Source organism: Saimiri boliviensis, chromosome 2 (genome assembly GCF_048565385.1).
Source record: "Saimiri boliviensis isolate mSaiBol1 chromosome 2, mSaiBol1.pri, whole genome shotgun sequence".
Classification (NCBI taxonomy): domain Eukaryota; kingdom Metazoa; phylum Chordata; class Mammalia; order Primates; family Cebidae; genus Saimiri; species Saimiri boliviensis.
Window position 1 is genome coordinate 49831147 of NC_133450.1, and position 24565 is coordinate 49855711.

A 24565-nucleotide genomic window follows, 5' to 3' on the forward strand; every position below is an offset into this window, starting at 1 on the left:
CTCCAGATGAATTCATATTGTTGCAAATATCAGTACAAGATCTCCTTTTTTAAGGTTAAATAACATTGCATTGTATATATTCATGCTTGTTTTTATATACTCAAATCTCCCAGGTATAAAAACAATTATGCTACTGTAATGGATATATTGATACTGATATTTCTTAAATACAAATTTCCTACAGTGTTTTACATGTTTAACATAAAATTAAACATGAATCTAGCTTTCCCAATGAATTATCTTTAAAATTGTAAATAGTGAGCTTAGTCTGGTCAATCTAGTAACTAGGACAGGCTACTTTTTGTCACTCACCAGAAGTAATTTAGTAACTGAATTCACAGCCAACCATATCTTTAGGTTAATTCTTTACCTGCCTAAACATAGCAGAATGCATTTTTGTAACATTTACTTTTGTTTTTGTTTTCTTCTTTTGGCTTGAATATTTGGTTTTCCTTTAAGCAAATATTTTAAATACAATCAGAATCATGACAGATTAGATGTGAAGTTCAACAGAAAGAGAGAAGGCAAAAATGATTCAGAGATTTCTGTCCTCAGACCCTGAAAAGAGGAAGCTGCAATTAGGATGCAGACGCCTGAGAGAAGTTGAGTTGAGGGGTTCAAGAGAAAGATCAGATTATTTAAAATCATATTTAATTCTAACATACATATTAGACATACAAGTGATATAAAGCAAGCAGCTGCATCATTAGTGTGGAGTTCAGATGAAAGGTCCAGAATGGATACAAACATTTGGTAGTCATCAAAGAACAGACAGTTATTTAAATCCATTATATTGGATCAAATCACCAAGGGAGCAAGCATGGACAGAAAAACGAAGTCCAAGAAAATGAAAAAAAAAAAAAATAGCAAAGGAAATATAGGGCTGCAACCAATGAGATAAAAGTGTACCAGGAAATGTTTCAAAACGGAAACAGTGATCACTGTGTCAAATGCTGCTGATGGTTATATAAAGAGGAGGATTGAGAACTGACGACTGAATAAAAAGTATAGAAGCTACCAGTGACATTAACAGGAACAGTTTCATCAGAAGGATGGGTGAAAGCCCTAACTGGAATAGCTTCAAAAGAGAAATGATGAGAGGAATTGGAGATAGCACAAGTATGGGCAACAAGTTTGAAGAATTTTAATGTTAATGGCATAATTAGGAATAGGAAATGGGATAAAAAGAAACACACTTTCTTTTTTAAGTGGGAGAAAGAATAGCATATTTGTAGTTAAAAAAAATTTCCAGTAGAGCAGGAAATTGATAATGCAGGAAAGTGAAGAAAAAATTGCCTAAAGATATCTAAGTAGGTTTAGATGGAATAATGGAATATAGAAAAAAGGTAGAGATAGGCCTTTGCTAGGTATATAGACAGTTTATCAAAATAGTAAGACTATTTAGATACTCATAAACTTAGGTAGGTAGATCTAGTGGTTTAGAATTCTCAGTGAAACAGAAAATAAGATCATCAATGAAGATGATGAAAGAGCATTTAGAATTGGGACATAATTTCATCATATATTGTGTAGCTTTAATTCCAAAGAATAGTGAAAAATATTGCAAATGAGAAGGAAACCTGGGTTAAGTTCACGCCCAAAACCACACCCTGATATTAATAAAGACAGTGATAACCTTTAGTCATCCCTAATGCAGACTAGTATAGACTCATTTTCTATAAACTGACAACATATAATATTACCCTCACTCCAGTCAGACTTCAATGTCACCATCTCTACAGATTCTAAAGATGTAAGAATGAATCCATTACTATAAAGATTAGGTTTATAATACTTAATCATTCTAGAATTAAATGATCTTTAGCAAAGTTTCTCAATTTCTTTACTTTCTTTCCCATAGCAGGCTGTATTCTTATATATTCAAAGGTGTATCATTCTAAATATAAAACTGAATTTACTCTGTACTATGACAAATAACAAAGATTTAATTTTGCCACAAAGCAATCTGAGAATCAGTATAATCTTATTAAATTTATTGTCCTCCAGGTCACAGTCAGGCAAAACAAAATCATACCTATAGTTGATCTTGCAATAGTATTACAGGAAACTTAAGTATTTAGTATGTAACTAATATTTAATTTACTCTATGAGGTATCTAAATATAGCATTAAGTTTATACAATAACTATGACAAAGTACAAAAAGTAATAAAAAAACATTTTTAGCATAATGGCAATCAAGAATATGTGTAATGACTCATGGAAAATATGAATACTTGCCAAAGAATGGAAAGAAATAAACCATGGCCCCTGAAAAATACCTTTAGTAGAATTACATCACTAAAATTTCTTGGATCCTTTATAGAAATTGCAAGAACATGAGTTAAAATGTGTAATACCTTGACAGAGCCAATTTTTTAAAACTTAAAAAAATTAAATTATTTTTAAAGATGAGGTCTCACTATATTGCCCAGGCTAGTCCTAAACTCCTGAGCTTAAGCAATTCTACCATCTCAGCCTCCCAAGTAGCTGGGATGAAAGGTGTGCACCACTGCACTGCACCAACTGACAAATAAAATGTTGTTAACAGCAAAAAAAAAAAAAAGCTGAAAAATAAGACTTACGAATCATCATCTATATTATTAAACATTTAGTTTCATCATTTAATGCATTATAACTTTCATTTTTGCTAGTAGGAAAAAAATTCAGAAGTCTTAGTATCCTGAAAAAGATCATGTAAGCCATTATTAAATATTCTATATGCCACCTGATTTATTCTTGTTAAATTCCAATAAAGACTCTAATCACTAATTTTTAATGTTTTGTATTTGTATATAGAAGGATGAAGAGAGAGGCTGTTTAAGTTAATTTTCAAGTTATAATACAAATAAATCAATGTTTCACATGAGATTATTAGAATGTTCTTTAATATTAAAATTCACATCCCCAGTTTTCAGCTACACAGACAAAAAATACATTAAAAAAGCTCTGCATATCTTTAGGGGTATCAGAGAACACTTATTTAGGCTATGCAACAAAAATACTCACAAAGCTGTGACTGGAAAGATACCTTACAGCATTTAGAATCTCCATAAACCCCATTAATCAACACAGGTGGTTTGCTGAAAACTCATTCCTATCTATAAAAATGATGATCACTTATAATTACCCCTAAAAATAATAACTGCTATTTTAAACTAGAACGTTTAATATATATACATACAAAATTATTTACATTAATTACCTTAAAGTTGTAGGATGAGGATAGGTCAGAGCTTTAGCATTCTATCACTTGTATTTTTACAATAATTATGAGAAAAAATAATACTTCAACTTTTATTATTTTTTCTGGATCTAAATCTTTCATCAGATCTACGTTTCACAAATATTTTCTCTCAGTCATTGGCTTTTTGTTAACATTGTCTTTTTTTTATTGCATTTTAAGTTTTGGGTTACATGTGAAGAACATGCAAGATTGTTGAATAGGTACACACATGGCAGTGTGATTTGCTGCCTTCCTCCCCTTCACCCGTATCTGGCATTTCTCCCCACGCTATCTCTCCAATACTTCAACTTTTAAAAATCCTTAAGCATCTTCCTTTTTAGGGCTACATTAATGTAATTTATTCTACATTGAAATATCTGCTATAAATTTGGTGTTATTAAATTAAACAAGCATAGAAAGATGATGAAAAATGATAGGGTTATAATATGCTTATTATATGCCAAATATTACATGACATGCTTTTACAGTTTTCCTTTTTGGTATCTAGACCAATAACTTATAACTATGAAAGAGGTACTGATACCCCATTATGCAGATGAAAAAACTGGAGGTCCAAGAAGATTAAATGGCTGATTAAAATAGAACATGTAGTAAGTAGCAGAGCTGGGATTCAAACTCTGATCTAATACTACATGTTCTCTAGAAGTCTGGTATTCATTGTACTTCCACAGAAAGCATTGAGAAGTACTGAAATGATGTGATAATTCCTTAATAAACTCCATTGTATAATATCCATTGCATATTTTTCTCAGAAATTTTATTATTGTACTGAGTACCACACCACATCACAGTGACCTAACTAGAGTTTTTAACCTTATATCTATAATTCAGCAAATCTTGAGAGTAGAGATTATATATAATTTTAAAAGTGAGAAAATCTTACAGGGCTAAATGAAAGCAACTGAATCATTTCATGTAAACAATCTTAAAGACAGGGCAAAATTTCAAACTATCTTAATGATCTAATGTCAATATAAAAATAGGAAAATAGAAAGATATCAAGGTTCTATATATACACAAGTCTTGTCAGGAGAAAAAGAAGCTTGTTGCATGTCTTCATTTTGCTTAGTTATTGTAGTTTTCCTTTCGATGGCAAAATTTTAATTTGTAGGATTTACATATGAATTGGTAAAAATTTATAATTTATCAAAAATATCATTATCTCCCAGTGATGGACTAATGTGGCAGTTTGATAAATCTTATTTAAACTTTGAATACTCTAATTCTGAACTCAAATTTATATGCAATCTGATGCAAATACACAATAACAAAATACTATTAGAAATACCAGAGAATAAACAGGTTCATTATTAATGACATAATTATGGCTTTCACTATCTTATATTCAACATCTGTAAAATGAAGACAAAAAATTCTGCCTACACTGACGTTTTAAGAATAAAAATTCTATAGAAATGTAAGGTCTCTGTAAGCCATAACTGATCAACAAGTAACTTTTTGTTGTATTGTCTTAAGAGTTTAACAACAAAATCATCACATTTTCCATTAACTGTGATAGAGTCAGTTTAAATGCAAACATGGTGAAATTCAGAGTCTGGCTTTTAAAACACAGAATCTGCAAAAGATACTGAATTAAGATAACTGTTACTTGAAACATTTCCCAAACCCCAAATTTCTTCACAAACTTATTCTACATATTTTAAGTAGTCAAAAATGTTTACATTCTTAACTTATATTACTTACACCTTAAATATAAATTATCTAAATTATCCCCATTGTACTACAGTTTCTACTTATTTTTAATGCAGTCTGCTGACTGATTTGAAGGTGCTTCAGTAAAAGGATAAAAAAAAATTTTGAAAATCAAAACTCAACATTATATCCATAAAAACTGGAATATGAATTTGAAGTTGAACATTCAGTCATAAAATGACATTATTTATTGCAGTTTGCTTTTTAATGGCTTCACTGCCAAGACTCCATAGAACCTCAAAGCTTTTCCTATGCACTTTTTTCTAAAAATAAAAATACTGTGAACAATTCTCAATTACGTACTTTACTAAACCATTTCCGGCCATACTAAATATATTAGCATTATTATTCCTTAACAAAATATACATAATTAGTATTTACATTTATACATCTATCAAACTATATATGATTTTTTAATTCTCACTAATCTTGACAAACTTCAGAGAATAAGTTAATCAGACAGATCTTACACAGACAGAAGTTGAAAACAGATTTTCAGTAAAGGGTCCGTCAGACTTCTAAGCCCAGCAGCAGGAGACTACATCATAAAAGTAGTAACCTTCCACTGTAAAATTACTAATCCTAGTAACACAGGACATTAAACATGCCATTTCAGATAGATGCCAACCTAAACTGCCACATATGGCATATCTAGCTCATTATCACAGTTTGTATTTTCATATTCTAGTTTTTAAACAAGATGTCAAATATACCAGCATAGCTAAAAAGTTGATAAACCTTTGAGAGGAACATACCTTTCCTCAAAACAGAATAGATATACACTTCAGAATAATGAATTTAAAATACTACTGTAAAGAAAGCATGGTTGCAAATTTTCAGTTGAGAGGATAAGCTTAAGTGCAAAATAGAATATCACTTTAAAAGCAGAAATAGAAGATGTTAAATTCAAATAAATATTATTTTGAAATAACTCAAAACTTTTCTCAAAAAGAAGTGTATCTGACCTGCCAAAAAAAAAAAAAAAATGTATGCAACTCTTAGCTAGAGCTTCTCTCACTGTAATAGCAAGTCATAAATCATACCATAATCTAGATATCAGTTTTAAGGAAATGGGACTTTCCTTATGCTTCCTTTTTTATATTGAATCAACCTTGAGTTACACAACTGGTATTACTGAATTATGAATAGCACTTAAATAAAGATTACACAGTGAATATTTTTATGTTAAATCCCCATCTGGTGCTTAATGTCACTTCAGCTGTTCAATTTTTTAATGTTTCTCTACACAAGTAGCCAATAATTGCACAAATCAGTATAAAATGCAAGACAGATTTTTAATCTCATTTTCCAAATGAAAAACAGTACCATATTTTTTAATCTTTTAAAAATTTATCTGAATTTGATAAGGGTATTAAGATTGATTCTTATGTAAAATAATTATCAATAAATGATGAAATATCTCATTTTATTTCAATAATCAACCAAATTTCCGACAAAATAATTACATAACAGAGAATCCACCAACAAATAAATAGTATGTTTTAATTTTCACTGATATAGCATAACAATGTTTTGACAATATAGCAAACTTAAGTGTTTGAACAGCATCAAATTCACAGACACACATGCATTGTACAAATCACTCATGTTTATTAAATAAGTGTATCTTTTCATATACCAAGAAATCATGAAAGGCCTACATATTAAATGAATTTAAGAAACAAGAAATATTTTTTCAAGTATGAGATTCTAAACTGCTACAGATCAAAAGCAAACCAGTTAGAGAACTTTCCTGCATATACCAAATATTCTTCATAGACATCTGTCATTCACTAAGTGTCCTCCACATTTTTTTCTTCCACACTTAGCACATAAGTGATTAAACACAACTCACATTTCTTTTCTGTATTTCTAGTTGTCCCATCTTTCCCTTTGCCTTTTCCTTTCTAAATAAATGGGGTCTTTTAAAAATTCAATTTATATTTCCTAAGCAGAAAGCCAGAGTCCAATCTAATACTCAATTATACTTTTGGACAACTGGGCAATCCATCCGCCAGACTGTATCACTATATTTTCATAAACGTGTATTTTCTGATTACAGTACCACCGTCAGTCATTTTACAGACACAGCAGATGGATATTTAAAAAAATATCCTTGCTAATGAAAATCTCCAGGATGAATATTTTTCAGCCAGGTTTTTCTTCTTTTTCATATGCACTAGATTGAATCTTATCTCTACAGGTATCTATAGTGCTGCCTACCACCACTGCCCCCCACCCCCACAGCAATATCCACTTTTTATCTAATCAATACCAAACTACTTTTAGACCCCTGAATATACCAGAATTTTTGCACATCTCTGTGTCTATATATGCTTCAAATGACCTTCCACCTTCGCTCACCAAGCAAATTAAAATTCAGTCCCCAAAACCCTGTCAGCTCCTCTTTGAAGTCTTCTTTGAAGTCTAACCCTTCTCCCAAGACCATGACACTAACAGAGATAATTTCAACTTGTAGGTTTAATTCTCCCATTATTCAGTTAGCAAACTTTTGATAACCTGATATCCATCTAAGATTTTAGGGTCTTGAACACTTAGTTCTAACGCCAACAAAGCTCACCGATGTTCATAAAACTAAAAATCTGAGCATATCTGTGGCAAAGAAGGGCACGGGAAACAGACAAGTAAAGAAACACTATGATAGGATTATTTTAACCCACTGCTCTCTATCATTTTTTAAAATATAAATAAAATTTGCAAAAATGTGGAATACTAATCACAAGGCATGAAAGAGTGTATCTATTCAATCTTAGATGTTTCACTGGTTTATTACGATAAAAATCAAACAATGTATTAATACAAGAAAAACACTCTTATTTCATGTATCTCTTTAAATTGTATAATTTACAATGTGAAGACTCTGAAATATCCCAAACTCAATAACTTTCCAAAAATTTTAATTTCAAATAAAGTAACTACTGATATTTTGGTATTTAAGTTAGTCGAACTATAAGCAAATAAATTCCACTGTACTATACAGCTGGTATATTTTTTCTTGGCAAATTAAAAAGGTAAATTGTCCAGTTTATAATTGTCAGAATGTAACCTCCCCCAACAAAGTCAAATGTTAACTTCTCTACTGTAGTTGAGGAAGAAGATATTAAAGTATATTACAAAGAAGGTATTTACTAGGCATACTTCTAATATATCACTTTAATTTGATAATTAGTACTCAAGAAAAATCATGAGTGATCTCTGTTCCTTACTGAACACATGGCCATGTGGCCATAAATATGCTATAATGTGATACAGCTATAAAATGTTGTAAAATATATTCTTTTAATTACTTTATTAATAATTAAATCTTAAACTCATACTAAGTTATTTTAAAGGCTATCTTCGTTTCAGAGGTAGCTTTAACATACTCTCCATAATACTGGATTTCAGTTTCTTTCACACAGGATAGCATGCTAAACAGAATGCAAAATTCCCCTGTCACACTCCACTGTACATAGCCAATCCCTACCCTAACACTTCTATGCATTTCTTGCTCATTTAAATTTCTGAATTCATTATTAAAGTAAACTAAAAGCGCAATGAAAAACTAAAGATGGACTGCCTTCTATATCCACTGTATTGGTATTACATGAGCACTTCACAGAAGAAATCTCAAATTGTTCATTCAGTCATTCATTCATACATTCATTCAATTTTCCAGTGCAACCCATGATTAAACAATTGGCTTGTATGCTAAACACACAGTAGACAAGAAGGATGCCATAAATTCTCCCATATCAGTAGACCTTAATCCAGTTACTCAACTGATGTGAGTAAAGACTATCACAAAAGATTTTTTGTTTTAATTTGACACTATAGAAGGAAAAGTCTTCAAAATCACATTAAGTACATTTATAATTATGTTAGAAAATAGTCCTTGAAAATAATATCAGAATTCTAATTAACTAAGAAGAGACCAATTTAATGAAATGGATATACAAAAATGAGAAAACAGTGATGTTTTCAAATTAATAATTACTGGACAATATAGCTACATTTTTACTTATGTAGCCTTACAATAAGCCTTATGCTTATTTTTTAATCATGACATTTTATCTGTTAAACCAAATGGTATGAATACCTATCCACATATTCTGAACTTAGGGGAGTTTTTATAAAAGTCATAAAAACATGGAAAGTACATATATTATTAAAATAATTGAAAACAAAATTTAACTTAGAAAGTCTAATTTCTTAATGAAAGTCAATACTCTAATCAAAAATTAAAATTTAGTAGTATAGCTAAGCAACAATGAAAGCAAGAAAAAAAGTACAAATGAAGAAAAATAACAATGCTGCAGAAATCTAATCCTCCTAAAAACACTGCCACTTTCAAACAATATAATTAAGGGAAGACAGAAAATGACCAGGCTATATGCTCCAGGTAACATCACCTATGATACACTTTTCTAAAAGAAATTTTCTAATGATGAAAGAGCACCCTGCCTGTGTTTCTTCAATGTAGCACATCAACTAAAAACATAATAATAATGGTAATATCCACTGGACCATCATCTCAGTTTAAAAAAAAAAAAACAAAACAAAACAAACACGACATACTTATTTTAAGCCTAGGAGATGGAGAGGAGGTAAGGACTTACTTCGTCAGTCACACCCAAAAGGGAGAAAACAAAACGTAGAGTAAAACAAGAAGAGAATGAAGTACCTACTACAATTGCACCACAAATTCAGAAAACACGTTTCAAAGTTACAGGACAGTTACTGGCATTAGAAAAACCTTGCGTAAATCACCTAATCTCTGGGTACCTTGGTTTTCTCAACTGTTCAATGCAAGTTTTAGAAGAGATCGTCTGAACTTCATCACTTTGATCTACTTCCACATTTCTCCAAATCCTTAAAAAAAAAAAAAAAGCCTCTTAGCTATTCCTAAGTATTGTCCTAAATCTTTAACAGGGATGCTACAATATTTAAAAAAATTAAAACAAAAAATCTAAGGAGAAAATAGCAAAGCAAAATTTCTCAGGGTAAAGCAAAGCATGCCTACATTCCTTCAATGAAGAAAAGATACATTGTAATAATTCTAAATAATGATGACCAAATAGCTGCCTACACCAGGTTTCATAGGAAGCATCTAATACATATGCATAATAAATAACAAGGGAAATCTTCCAGAAAGATTTCACATTAAAAAATGAAACCAAGTTTTTAAAAAAAATTACCTTCATGACTTTTTAAAGAAATCATCATCTATTAGTCATAGAAAAATAAAAACAAGGGTTATACAAAGAATAATTAAAGACTAAGTATGTGAATGAACTTTCTCATTAAGAGCTTACTTGCCTGTAACACTAACCACTTTAAAACCAGGTATTCCAGGAATTAATACGACCAAAATTAAAAAGCTATAGTTCTTCTAAAATATTTAGCAACATAAAAAGAAAACAAAAACATGTTTGTTTTTAAATGGGAGGCACCACCCCATTAACTACTATTCTCTGTTAATGAAATGCACTACTATTGCCTCTATTCTGCCCTTCCCCCCAGATTACTGGATTTTAAAATACAGTCTCTGTCCAGTCTATTTCCTACAGCATCAAATTATTAACAATTTAAATGAGGACAATCTTTAAAATCGGAATATTTTTTTAAAATTAAGTGAACTGAGAATCACCATTTATTCTATCCAAGAAGAAATGCAGGGTTTGAAATCTTATTTAGTTAATAAACTTCTTTGAAAAATTTACACTGGTAGTAAAATTATGGAGCCATCAGAGTATAACTATTCTCAAGCATCTTTAACATGAACTGAAAAGTTCTTCCATAGAACTCTGAAAAGTACGCTCAGTTTCACAAGAAAAGTAAAAAGACACTACCATATAAAATTTTAGAATTACTGAGTTCACAATACATCTTATTAGAAATTAGAAATATACTGAACATAAGCAAGATATAAAACAGGTCTTGAAACAAGAAGAATATAACATCAATTTTAAGAATCACCTATTCTATAAAATTCATCTAAAAACGGACAAAAATGTTTTATTTTTCCACACCAAATAATCTTACCTGAATGATTTTGCTGTTAAAAACCTCAAGACATTAATTTCATTTTTCATCTGTTCCTGTCAACAATGTTATGACAGGCCCTGCAGGAAGCAGCAAAAAATCAGTGATGGAGTACAGATAGTAGGTGTTTTCATGATCAAGATTTGTCATGGAAAAGGATATCCATACAGCGGAATAAAACTTTGAAAATACTGAAAACATCTCAAAAAGTTTATCAGTGTAAATAATTCTTTTTTACTTTGTAGTTTTCAAATGTTTATTTTTATTCAAAGTCTTATTAATCAAAAATTTAGAAATCATGGTAAAAGTATATATGTAAAATTTTAAAGTATCATTTTTATATTGATAATAATTGATTAAAAATAGTTCATGATGTTAAAATGAATTTGATTAAGAAATAAAGTGATTTATGTTTAAAGTACTGGAATTAATCTCTTGACTTCTAGATGCCATAGCTTTAATCTTATTTAACTACTATAATTACCAATAAATATGAACTATTGATAATAAAGTAAAAATTATTTTCTTCCCAAACAGCATCTTCAGTATCAAATAGTTATTGCCAATACTGGTAAACAATCCTTCAGGAAAAATGGACAGTTTACAGAAAAATTAGAAAAAAATTCTGTGCAAACTTCAAAACTTAATTTCTCTTTGGTAAATGACAAATTATATTCAATGGATACCAAAAAAAAATCGCATTAGTGAAGTTAATAGAAAAGTCAAAACTATAAAACTGCTTCACAAAGACTTCAAATGGTTTTTACATTCAAAATTATTTTAAGATAGTATAGACTTCGCCAGATTTTGTTTAATTGTATGTTTTCCTTTGAATACATTCTATATTTAAGGGCTGATTAATGAACAGGACTGTTATATTTATATTCACTGGGAATACTACTAGAACACACAAGAAACATGTATATGTGTCATAGAAGCATACTCAAAGTCAATACTTCACACAGACTGAGAAATTAAAAACAAGAGAAATAAATGACAGACTAATTTTTTGAGAGTTCGACTAAATTTATAATTAAATGTGGGAAACATTTCAATAGGAGTATTTAAGTTCAAAATCTTAAAAATATTTTTAATATGCTACACCTGTCCTGTTTGTTGGAACACTTCAAACTACTCTGCAAAATTTACTTGCCAAAGCCATCAACATTCTAGAAAGATGCAACTTAAATTTTACATGTGTTTTTGTAACCTCCTATAAAAATAAATGTTAATCTGAGATAATATTTTAAAAAGAACTATCAAGTACTTCCACTTATTTCCAGTTACTCATGTTTTAAATATGTACTGGTGGAATAGTGAAATGTAAATGCTTCTCACTTATGGTTATTTTCTTTTTATTTCTATACTTAAAGACCCCCTCCTCATTTTATGTACATTTCATCTAGATTCATGAAAAATCAATTTACTTGAAAATAGTTCCATATTAAAGATATGGGAAAGCTGATGACATATCTTTAAAGAATAAGATGAAGAAATGGAAACTTTATCAACCTAAGCATCGGAAAGTACTGAAAAGCACTGCTTCATTCCTTGCATGTTGCATTTTATACCATGACACTTCAGTCTCTGAGGGTCAGGTTAATTAAGCTCCACAGCAGCTGCAGTGCAATGTGAGATACACACTGTTGCAGTTCCCACCAGTCCAGTCCAATTACCTGTAGTATTCCAGTACTGGACAAGTGACAACCGACCTCTTCTCTCTAGTCACTTGCTCCCACTGGTCTACTGATAAATGTTAAAACAAACTAACCTCTTTTTGGAAAAGACTGCAAAGCTGAATGCACCTGCTGCAAGCTGCAATGATGAGTCCCAGAGAGATGTTTGTCAGTCAGATCTCTGCAGATGTTGTTTAACTTTATGCTTAAGCTGTATCCAAAGATGGAAATGAGATGGCAATCAAGCACGTATCTCCCACCCTCGTCCCCCCTCCCAGTTTTATTTTGAAAAGCAGCACTTACTCATAGAAGTTGTGTTTTAAAATATAGCCCTATTAAACTGGACACAGCTAAGATTCTATGGTTAAAAACTCTATGGTTAAAAATATTTATTAGGTGCTGAAATTCAGTTAACAAGTGGCATAATATGTAATTAATAGATGGAATGTTTCATTTAATAACTTTTAAAAAAATTGATCTCTTAAGCCAGAGCAAAAAAAAAAAAAAACCCAAATAATACAACTATAAAATACATAACTTTTTAATTGATGGTTGTCGGTCAGGTTTTTAGTGATATCACATACTCCTTATCATTTTCAAGGCACAGATCAGTTTTCCTCCTGCTATGTTATATGAAACATCTTCAATACATAAGTATTGAACTATATCACCAACTATGTTCACTATGTTCACTATGTTTAAACAATTCTTGAAATCCTTTGGGATGGTATTTGCAAGATAATGTTGTTAAAGATATTTCATTGCAATGCCACAAATTTTAAATGAGCTATTTTCCCAAAGCCCAGAAAGCTTCAAAAAGCAAATTTCAAAGTGATATTGTGTATATGATTCCTGAAAACACCAACACTATAAATTAGTGATGTCTAACTTACTATATCAACATTAGAATGATATAAAAAAGAGTCAAATAAAACGTACAGCTAAAATTTTTAGTACTAATTCATCTTTCTAAAAACCCCACAAAACATTTGCACATACAAGAATCAAATTATATCTTTTGGAAACTGCAATGTTAATATAGATTGTGCTATGCCAGTAATATTCCCTCATATGTTAAGATTTCCTAATGCTTAAAATAAGAAAATAAAGTATAAAAAGATACTAAGCCAAAATACAGCAAATTTTCAGAAATACCAATGTTAACTAAAAGATAATGTTTCTCCTTCAACTGAAGATATAGAGATAAAGGATAAAAGTAACCCTAACAATAGGTAGTGTGTCAAACATTACAATTTTAAGATTCAAGGAAAAGCACTTTATGTGTCAGCAACTCTTTGATGATACTAAAATCAAAGGTATAACCCAGTGTAATGACAACTATCCCGTTAAACCCACTCAACAATGTTGGAAATCATACTGTTTTATTTTCTCTATTTGTTACAGTTCTATTTATCACTAATCTTGCCTTAAAATATATACCAATAAATGTCCAATATTTTCTGCATCTAAGATCAAAGTATAGGCTGCAACTTTTAGAATCTGTAAGATTCACATTCATATGTACTACCAACATCATAATATTCTTTCTTCAATGAAGTAAACAGAAATAATATTTTAACCTTATTGCCTCTGATTTGCAAAACATTATCATACTTATACAATTCCAGTTCTAAAGTTTAATCTGGCTACTATACTTTCCTCATATCAAAATAAAACCAATGTTGTGTCTTTCCTTCCCTATAAAAACATTTCACTTACATTCTGCTTTTTTATGATTTTGTGATTGTTTTAAAAAAGCAGCACCCAAATTAGACAGCATGAAAAATCGAAATACAGTGAATGTACAAATAATAAGTTCAAGTTTTAAATTACGCAGCATAAAAGGAAATAATTTTTATTAAATGTGATCCTAGTTTTATAACCACAAAAACAAAGACAGTGTAAAATATATAAAAATACTTACAACACTACAATGAAGAATTCTGTTTACTGATGTAATGAATATCATATAATAGGATAAAAATAATTATACTAAGATACGTTCTAAAATCTAAGGAATACATGAAAATATTTATTGTATACATCTGTTATTATTCCCAACCTATAATGCATTCAGTAAGTTTTTTGGATTACCTACCTAAACCATCCATTAAATAATTTTAACAGATAAAATCAATCTGCTTATTGACAAAAACTAAACATATCTTTATATGTCAAATAAAAAAATAAAAATAAACTATCGTCATTCAAAAAAGGCATACAATAATATATTCCTCTAAGAAATCTGCTTTTTACTGCAAGGTAACTTACTATAACCTAGTTATAAAAAGATACACAAATAAATCAAATTGACTTGCTCTAATCATATAAGAAAAAAAGGTATAGTCCTAAACCACCAAAATTAAGTCAGTATTCTATAAGATTTGATTTTGTCAAATAGATAAATGGATTATGTAGTACAGCAATAATGATCTATTTGTAGATCATTTTATCTGATTGCAATAATCGAATAATACATTCTACAATTCCTCATCATACAATTTTCTCAAGTTTGTTATTTAATATATGACACTGAAAAACACAAATCAATATCCAACTGCACAAATTCTCAAATTAATTAATGTACAAAAATGTTTTCTTTATTTCAACCACAATTTTAAAAATTACTCATAAAGCCAGGGTTAAGAATTTTTAAAACGAAAAAAGAAAAACAAAGATTTGTTTTTATGAGGAAATTATATTGGCTATAATTTTTTAAAGTACCTATCGTTTGAGTTAAAATGTATTAAAATGTCCCCAAAGTGTGTCTGTATTCTGTGTTATAATACATCGTGAAGAAAGTTTCTGAAAATTCACTAGTATTTTAACTAAACCTTACAAACACAATTACATTCTGTTTTAAAACTTGAGTAATTTGAGAAAATTCATTAGGTTATACAACTAAAGTATAGTTTCCCCAAATATGCTCTCTTACCAAATGAGAAACAGAAAAGGGCTTCATGAAACAAACATCAGGCATATTGATTCTAGTAGATTATGACAGTTATAAATATACAAATATAGCTTTAAGAACTTCATATATTTATGAAAGATACAAAAATGGGCTTCTAAATGATTGGATTAATACTATAAGAAATTATAACTTGGTGATATGATCACAGCTTTATAATTTAGCTCATCCGAGATGTGCAAGGTAAGTATCCCTTATGTACATCTGACTAAGAGAAACTGAAAAAAGCTCACAGGCTATGTTGAAGAATACCGGTATCTTAAATTATTCTGCAGACTTGTGGTCAAGTGAGAAGAGAAAGATTATTAAAGTCTATCTGAAGCAGAGAGATTATGTGTCCAAACAGGTAATAATCTAGTTAAAATTATATTTTAATACAAAATGTTCAGAATTGTTAAAGCTTCTTATAAACTACAAGGCTTTATTTTATCCTTAAAATTGATCCCACACTGTGTGATTGGTTTCCACCTGTTACCGGCAAAGTATAAGCCTTCTTTTATCCGACATTTCAACTCACATTTGATCAGGTTACGTCACTACACACACAAATTTTTATTCAGTGCATTCCAGCTTTCCATTTTTTTCCAACAGATATTCTTGCTCCATACAAATAACATGCCTCAGAACTACAAATAAAATAATCAATTTCAATGTAATAAGCAAAAAATGTACAACTAAGTGGACTAAAAACAAAAGATCTAATTCTCAGTGTACCCTTTTCAACCCACTGAAAATAAACTATATTCAAATGAAAAGGCATTTAATTTACTATTTGGAATATCCTTGATAAACACCAATTTTCTGTAACATCCTTGCACATCTGATACCACCTCATGTATAATGCAAAAAAGCTATTTCATTTTCATCTATTGACAGTGAATTTAATTTACCATTGCAGCTCTTTTCCTAGAACTATCACGTTATTAATTCTGCAATCAAGCTCTTTTGAGTGCTTTTATTTGTACTAAGGGTTTTCACAATTCTACATTGATTTTTTAAATCATAATATACCTTTTAAAGATATGAATGTGAATATGTTAGCAAACTTTCTTAATGCATAAGGAAAGTTTCAGAGACAAGAAAAGCCATCTGCAAAACTACACTCACTGGAAACTTTAGAGGAACATCGTGTCTAATATATTACATTTTAGTTTAATAACTTTAATGTTTACCAAAAATACTACATTTAATTTATGAAATTAAATGATAGTTTCAACCATTCTAAAACCTTCTTATCCAGTATAATGGTCCATTTCTACCACCAAGTGATTGGCCATGAAAAAGAAGTCCTCCAAATGTTCTGCTTACATTCATGCCAGATGTCTTTGCTGTATTAAAGAACTCTTACTGAATTAGATCACTGAAAGCAAATCAGCTTTTCTTTTCTACCAGGAAGAAAAAAATTTAAGCAGTATTGGTTCCCTCAGCACTGAATTAACGTTTTTGATAGCTATAAAGATAAAATAACCTTTAAAAATATCACAGAAAGCTAGATTTAAATAAAAGCAAATCAGCTAATAATGTTTTATCTAGGAAATATACTATTTAATTACGGAGACTTTTCCCTTAAACATAAAATATATATATAATTGATTAGCAAAATATAAGGAAAAAACATAGAAAAAGGTGAACATTCAGAACCATTTAACACTTACAAAGACATACTTGAAAGTAAAAAACAAAAAATTTATACCACCTGGGACACTTGCCATATTCCAGTAGGTTACTGTACTACACTGTCAACATATTTAATCAAATTTAGCTCTTAATATGAATTCTGAAGCATTATTTTACTTCTTGCGTAACAATATAAATTTCCTTATCTCACTTGCATTAAAACCACAATATTTAAAAATCTGAAGAGGCAGCACTTGTCCTCTTTACTTCACTCCAAGGCCAACAAACAAAGCAATGAAGCAGAAAGAGGTACATAATGGATTCAGAAGTAAATGGTCCATTCTTTAAGAAGCCTCCCTACCCCCCTCTTCTGAATTCACTCTAAGCTAATTGTCATTACAATGATGTCTGAAAACTTCAGAAGAACCCTATTTCCTGATGCCAGCTGTCCAGGTTTCTATCTTTAAATTTTTTAGTTTTATTGCTAATAAGAATTATTCAGAAATACCCAAATCATCTGCAATTGGTCTAATTCACATACACAGTACAACAGTTAATAGAAAAAAGGTATAATCAACAATAGAAATATTCTGAAAAATTTTCCACAATATACTCTAATGAAGCAATAGCTAAAAAAGTATCCAGTATTGTTGAAATTTCTTGCAAGACAGCACACAACACAGTAGATCTTTCTTTCCTGGGGGTGGTGGGGGTGGGGAGGCTCATCAGACAATCTCTTCACCATTGCACCTACCTGGGTAAAAATCTTTGGACTTAGACAGCTTGATGGTGGCTCCAGTTTCTTTTTGCAACTGAACAATTGTCTGTCCTCCCTTCCCAATTATAGATCCAGCAGCATAACTAGGTATGAGAACCTTTAGAAAATACTGGCCGTCTTCTGAAAAATGCAAAGAAATATACTCGGTTAACACAGTATTTCAAACTTTGTATCCCCCTCCACCCTCAAGAGAGAAAAACAGCAACTAAAGCATTGGGTATTTAGCTTCAGGAGATATGAAGTTAAACATTTTTTGAGAATGAAAATTAAGCCAATTACACTGAAAAACAAGTATGTACAAAATGTTTCCCATTTTGTAGGGTGTATACTTTCAAACTTGGAATTAAAATCTAAACATATTCTATTATTTTACAGCACTGTGGAGACTGATGACTAAATTCCAGTTGTTATTCCAAACATGGAAGTCTTCCAATTCTATCTGTGGTTACTATGGCAAAATGAAATGAACTGATCCTTTAACAAAACTTCAGAGATTTATAAGATGACAAACCTTCACTTAACATATTGAAAATGAAGAAAAGCCCAGGGCTGTAAATAGTGATGAGCTATATTTATTTGTCATTAGCAGACACATAAGGACTAGAATTAGCCATTGGCTATATCCTACTTAAAGTCTGCAAAACAACCATTCTCCTACCAAATAATCCACTCAAACTGTGGGGTGTATTCCAAGTCTTCAATAACTGCCAGAAAATAACTCAGTGTGGTGGACTGGCAAATCTAACTAATCCTAGTGCATTTCTTTAGCACTTCTTAGCCTACCATGATCTCGTCTAAGCTCATTAATTAAAGGACCTTAAGAAGAATTCTGCCAATACTAAAAAGCTTAGGAGTCATTTATATTAAATACTCTTAAAAGTGACAAAACAGATAATGGTCCTTTCCCAAAATAATCACAAGTTCTAAAACGGAGAGAGGGTCGAAGAACCAGGAAAAATAAAATGAAATGTTTTAGAAAATAAAGCCAACTCCACAAACTTTAATTTCCGTCAACTTGATCACGTCTTATACTGGAGACACCCCGGTAAATCCAGCTTTCTTATGTGAATGAATGTTCCAAAATGTTGCGGTGTGCCACTCACAAGACCCCCCATCCATCTACAATGCATATGCTGGAGATAAATTCACCTCTGCTTCGATGCATTGGGTGCATTGTTAAGATGACTCCAGTGCAAATGAAGAAGCGGTATCAGTCCCGTTAAAACTCATCTTCCAAGGAAGCGCAGGATGTTAACTAACAAGTCACCGTTCCAGACACCTCCACCCTCGTATGCACCCCTCTGAAGACAAATCAATGAAATATTTGCACCGACTATCTAAGTGCGGTAAGGGCATGCACTCATCAAGATTTTGCATACTACTTGTGGCCCAAAGCAAGAGGTTGGAGAGACGAAAAACTCTCCGGCGCCCCAATCATTCGTAATCCGCTACCCTAGTGCCATTTATTTATTTATTTTATCAGACTGTTAAACGCAGCGCGCATCTTCGGGCGGCCATCACCTCACTCCGGGGTCATCCTCCTCCTCCTCCTGAATGGACCTTCTTGCCCAGGTCTAGGATATTTACGTGGTCAACCTCTGGACCGATTAAATGGAAAGAGAGGTCTATTCTGAAAAACTGGTCGCCATTTTGATGAATGATAAACACAGAAATGGAAATGTGTCGGGGACAGCTAGGCGCGGGGCAGGTGCAGGGGAGGGGGCGCGGGGCAGGGGCGCAGGAGCTGCCGGGTTCGGGCTGGAGGTGTCCGGGCCGCGAGAGGGAGGGAGGGAGGACGGCGGGAGGGAGGGAGGCAGGGGCGGGCGGCGGGGGATGGGGCCAGCGGGGAGGTGGAAGCGATACCCACCGCCCGTATTGGTCCTCTTGGTGCTGCCGGCTTCAGGGGGGGCTTCCAGCGGCCTTTTCCGCGAGTCCGGCGGGTCCAGGTCTATGGGAACCCCAGTGTGGGTCCCGTTCTGCTGGATGGGAGCTGCCGCCATCATGTTTGCAGTTCCTGCCGCTGCTACCGGGAGAAGGTTCTCCCTTTTGTTTTGGCTTTTTCTTTTCTTTTCTTTTTTTTTTCTTTTTTTTTTTTTTTTTTTTTTTGCGTTTGGGGTTTCTTAAGGTTTTTTTTTTTTAATCGGATCAATATAAATCTCTTTAGGAAAAAAAGCAATGTTGCTGGTTTGTTCTCACTGGGGAGGGGGCAGGGCTGAGGAGCAGCTGCAGTGCAGTGTCAGAAAGGAGACAGGGGAATGGAGGGGGTGTGAGAGACGGAGGGTGAAAGAAGAAGAAGAAAGGAGAGAGGGGGAGAGAGTGGAGAAGGGAGAGGGGCGAGTGAATGAGCGGGAGGAGGGGACGGGGAGGACGGGCACAGGGAGTGGGAGAGCGCGAGGGCTGGCGGGGCGCGGGGAGAAGCCGAGGAGGAGGGGAAGCGAGGGAAAGAGTGAATGAGCAGGAGGAGGGGAAGGAGGTGGATGCCGAGCGAGGAGCGGGCGGCAGAGGAGGGCAGGAGCCGGGAAGGAGCGCCGCGGTCCCCGCGCCGCGCTAGCGCTGCGCTCGCTCCCGCCGCTGGTGCTGCCGCCGCCGCCGCTGCCGGAGCGGTTCTGCCGTTGCCTGGGCTGCTCGGCGCTGCTGCGGCTGCCGCCCGGTCTCGCTCATTATTTCTCCCGCTTGTTGGGGGGGGGGGGCTGGCGGGGAGGGAGGGGGGTGGCTGCGAGGGGAGGGTAGAGAGGGGCTGAGTTCGTAGACTCCCACACACTTCGCGCTCGGGTCCCTGCCTCTCAGCAGCGCCGCCGCCTCCCAGCGCCGCTGCCTCAGCCGGCGGGGCGGCTGACGGGTGAGGGGAACACCGCGGGCGGGGGCGACGGCGTCTGTGCGCGCCGGCCAGTGCGCGCGCGCGCGCGAGGGGAGCGCGGGCGCCGGGAGGGCGCGCGCCGGCGGCGGGGGCGTGGGCGGGAGCCGGGGCGCTCCTGTGGGAAGGGAGGGGTGAAAGGTCACCGGGCCCCGGCAACACGGCTCAGGCAAACGTAAGCGGCTTGTCGCAGAAACCAAGGGGTCCACGAAACGCGCTAGGCTAGAAGGCGGGAAGGAGGGATTACTGACAGCCGTGCCAGCCAATAACATGGAAATGTGAGAAAGGTTCTTCGGGCCCCTTCCCAATCAGGAAACTTGGGTGATGAGGGGCCGCGGAGGGGCGGGGTGGGATCGTGGGACCGCCGGTCCTGGAGCCGGCGACAGTTTTGACTAGTCTAGGAAGGGCATTCGAGTGACCGTTGACCACGGGTGGGACAGCGCCACAGCTGGAGGGAGAGCCAGCACTGTATGCTTCCAGGACTTCTTGCTAGGTGCATTAGTTTTTATTTTTAAGAGTTGGGTAAAAGACATTACTTAGCATCGCACTCATCGGCGATTTTCTACGCGATGATTTCATCCAAAGAGGATTTCTTCATCGCACTGTGTGACACCGTTAGGGGACTTAGAGTGTCACTCGCCGCCTTAAATCCTTTCGGGAACAAGCCAGGATATAAATAAATAAAGCGAGGTGTGGGTCTTCCCTTCACGAGGCGCTGGTAGGCAGACTAAAGACAGGCAACAGCTGAGTGTGCACACAGAACTAAATATTGAACGAAACACGAGTGTCGGGATAAAATTCATTGCCATGTGCACGGCTTATGATTATACAGATCTTGGACACATCACGGACTTGAACGTCAACCCTACAGCACCGGATAAAAACATCTAATGTAGCTGGGATAGACTGAAAGGACGTTAGGCATTCTCTAAATCAAGTCCCTCATTTTTCAGATGAGTAAACTGACTCAGTGAGGTATTTTGCTCAAGGTCATTCATCAAGTTAGTAGTTTAACTCGGTGTTCTAGGAAGCAGGGTAGTAAACAAGCGTGGGCTTCGGAGTCTGGAATCTTTCTCGGTTTCCCGTCCTTGCAGGCTGTTCTACAAGTGTATCTTGGGCAAATCTCTTAACGTGTTGCCATTTATTAAGTGTTTACCACGTGGCAAACAATCCACGTTGCATGCTGTGTCCATTGCATGCAGTATGTCGTGTAGTTATTACTGACCCCATTTTATGAGGTAGTTTAGGTTTAAAGATAGTAGAAATTTACCCAAAGTTACACAGTTATAAACACTGTAGTAATTTCAAACTCAGGTCTTCCTGACTGCAAAGACTGTTGTCTTAAATATTGCAATACATTAGAGCTCCGGATTCCCTCCCACTCAAAACAGGGACTGCGACGCCAACCAATTTCCACCATTCTTGGGAGTCAAATGAGAGAGACTATGTGGCAATGTATTCTAAGCTGTAAAAAGGTATCAACATATTCACTAGATTTGTAGAATGAAGGTATTTCTTCCCCATACTTTCCACTACAACAATTCAACCAGAAAGATGGCTTTCATACTAAGCTAGCATAAGAAGGAACTTCACTGTATTTATGATATTCTAACAAAGAGTATATGCATGTCTGAGGCAATAACCAAAATGAATACAATAAAACTTAATTCCTGATAGATTAAATAAGCAATAACAAGGAATACTAACGCTCCTCATAGCATCCTTATTGGAAGAATCATCTAGAAGGCATTGGGATTTCTGGTGTTTTTAAGTAATGAGAGATATCAGTCTACTGAATAAGGAAGAGACTACGTTTAGTTTGGGACTAAAAGTTCATCTGGACTGTGGAAAACACGTTTGCCTCAATCAGCGAAGACGGTATGCTGACAGCTGAAAGAAAAGGAAAGCAGGTAAGTTAGTGCATATTGAAAAAAGGTCTATTAACCAAAGTCCAAAATTTTGATCTGATGTGTAATGTAATAGGAAACCACCATATAGTCTTCGTGACCAAAATAAAGAGGGATTAAACATACATTTGGGTACAAATGGAGCTGTGATGAGGAAAAAGAGTTTGGAATAAATATGTGGTTTTCAAGATAGTAAAAGGCTGATGCCAGACATTGTACAAAGTGTTCGGTGTACAAAATTATGAAAGGACGCTTTTAAATGAAATATTACAGAAGGGCTGGTATTTGGCACTAGATTGTTTTGAAACAGTAAAAGACAGTGGACAAAGATATTTGAAGGACAGATAATTCAAACATATTACATTAAAGCTTGAGCAAAGTATTCAGTAGAATGTATTTTGAATTGGGGAAAGACTGAGGTTAGAACTTGAAAACCTTAGTTTAACAATTTTCTAAAAATAAAATATTTCTAACGTAGTTTAGAAAATATTTGCCATGGCCATGTGTCAGTTAAGTTGAAAAAGAGGTTATAAGTTAAATATACACATACATGCTATTGAATGAAAGTCACACTGCATTCTTACAGTATTTATTTGACCCTTCTCTTATTTCTTTCTTCAGACTTAATATTTAAATACTATTATACCTATCACTTCATGGGGCCTAGAAATGGAAGATAGAATTTTTGATGTGGATGGGATGCTGAACAGTAACTTAGCTATGATATGCCAGGAATCCCAGAGACTATCCCAAGACCTAGTCAGACATCAAAGTATCAGTCAGCTATGAACCATTAATAATTTGGACATTGAAGATTATCAGAGAATACACTCTAATTTAGCTTCCATTTTTAGTATATTTTGTTGTTTTCTTAAAAAAAAACTTCCACATCATTCTTATTGTATATCTCTATAATTCTGATTAAATGGACACAAAATAAACATTTCACTTTTTGTTTTCTGAATTTTATACCAGTTAATAAAACTGAAGAAATAAAAATGTATAGTAGATCTTGGTTTATTAATATTTGGTATATACCTTTTATGCTAAAAATAAACAGAATATACTTTTCAAAAATATAATAGAAGCATTTGACTTTTTAGTTCTCCAAAAAGAAATTCAATTTTATCCTTTAATTAACAAAGCAATTCAGCTCTACTAATTTAATAACAACACCTTAAGGCACCATAGAATTTGTGTTAGTTATAAATATAAGCAACTGTGATAGAAAATGGTATTAATACAAAGAACAAGATCCCCAGTTTTTATTGTCTTTCATTGAGATAGTTCTTTTTCTTCCTGTTTCAGGCTAAGTAACATAGACATAAGATTATCTATTTTCAGTAACAATGATTGGCTTTCAAGACAAAGGACAAATAGTTGATATCCACAGATATTCCTAAACTCACTTTGTTTTCATGCTCCTGCTTTTCCTATAATCAGTCTTGTTACTAAAAACATAAATACTCCCACTACTTGAATGTCTCTTCAACCAACGTTTTGGGAAAACATTTTCTGAATTTGTGTATCACCAGAAGCAGACCCTGATTTAAAGATTCAAGTGCAAGTGGTGTATTTTGCAAATAATTTCAGGCAGCACAATAGGACATGGGGAAGTGAGGCAGGGAAGGGAAGGAAAGCAAAGAAGTGTAAATTACCAGCAAGTTGTCATTGTTTTTAATCTCACTGATTTTCTTGGAGCCAGTTTAAAACACTAGTCCTAGAACTATCCCACTGGAAGTGTGAAAAGCTGAGGTAT

General features: G+C 33.8%; 1 protein-coding gene across 5 annotated transcripts in view; it reads right to left on the reverse strand.

Annotated features, from left to right (window-relative positions):
* NOVA1 (NOVA alternative splicing regulator 1) overlaps positions 1 to 20875 on the reverse strand; it is a 137656-nt gene extending 116781 nt beyond the window's left edge. For 2 of the 5 annotated variants that reach the window (XM_074393276.1, XM_010335363.3), the window contains exons 1-2: positions 19913 to 20875; positions 18022 to 18165 (exon numbers count right to left, since the gene is read on the reverse strand). In XM_074393276.1, coding sequence (XP_074249377.1) covers positions 18022 to 18165; positions 19913 to 20048 — 280 coding nt within the window. In that variant the 5' untranslated portion in view covers positions 20049 to 20875. Of the gene's footprint in view, positions 1 to 18021; positions 18166 to 19194; positions 19755 to 19912 lie in introns of those variants that run through there. The other 3 variants (XM_074393279.1, XM_074393278.1, XM_039469294.2) reach the window with 3 other exon arrangements.
* Between the last annotated feature and the right edge of the window lie 3690 nt (positions 20876 to 24565).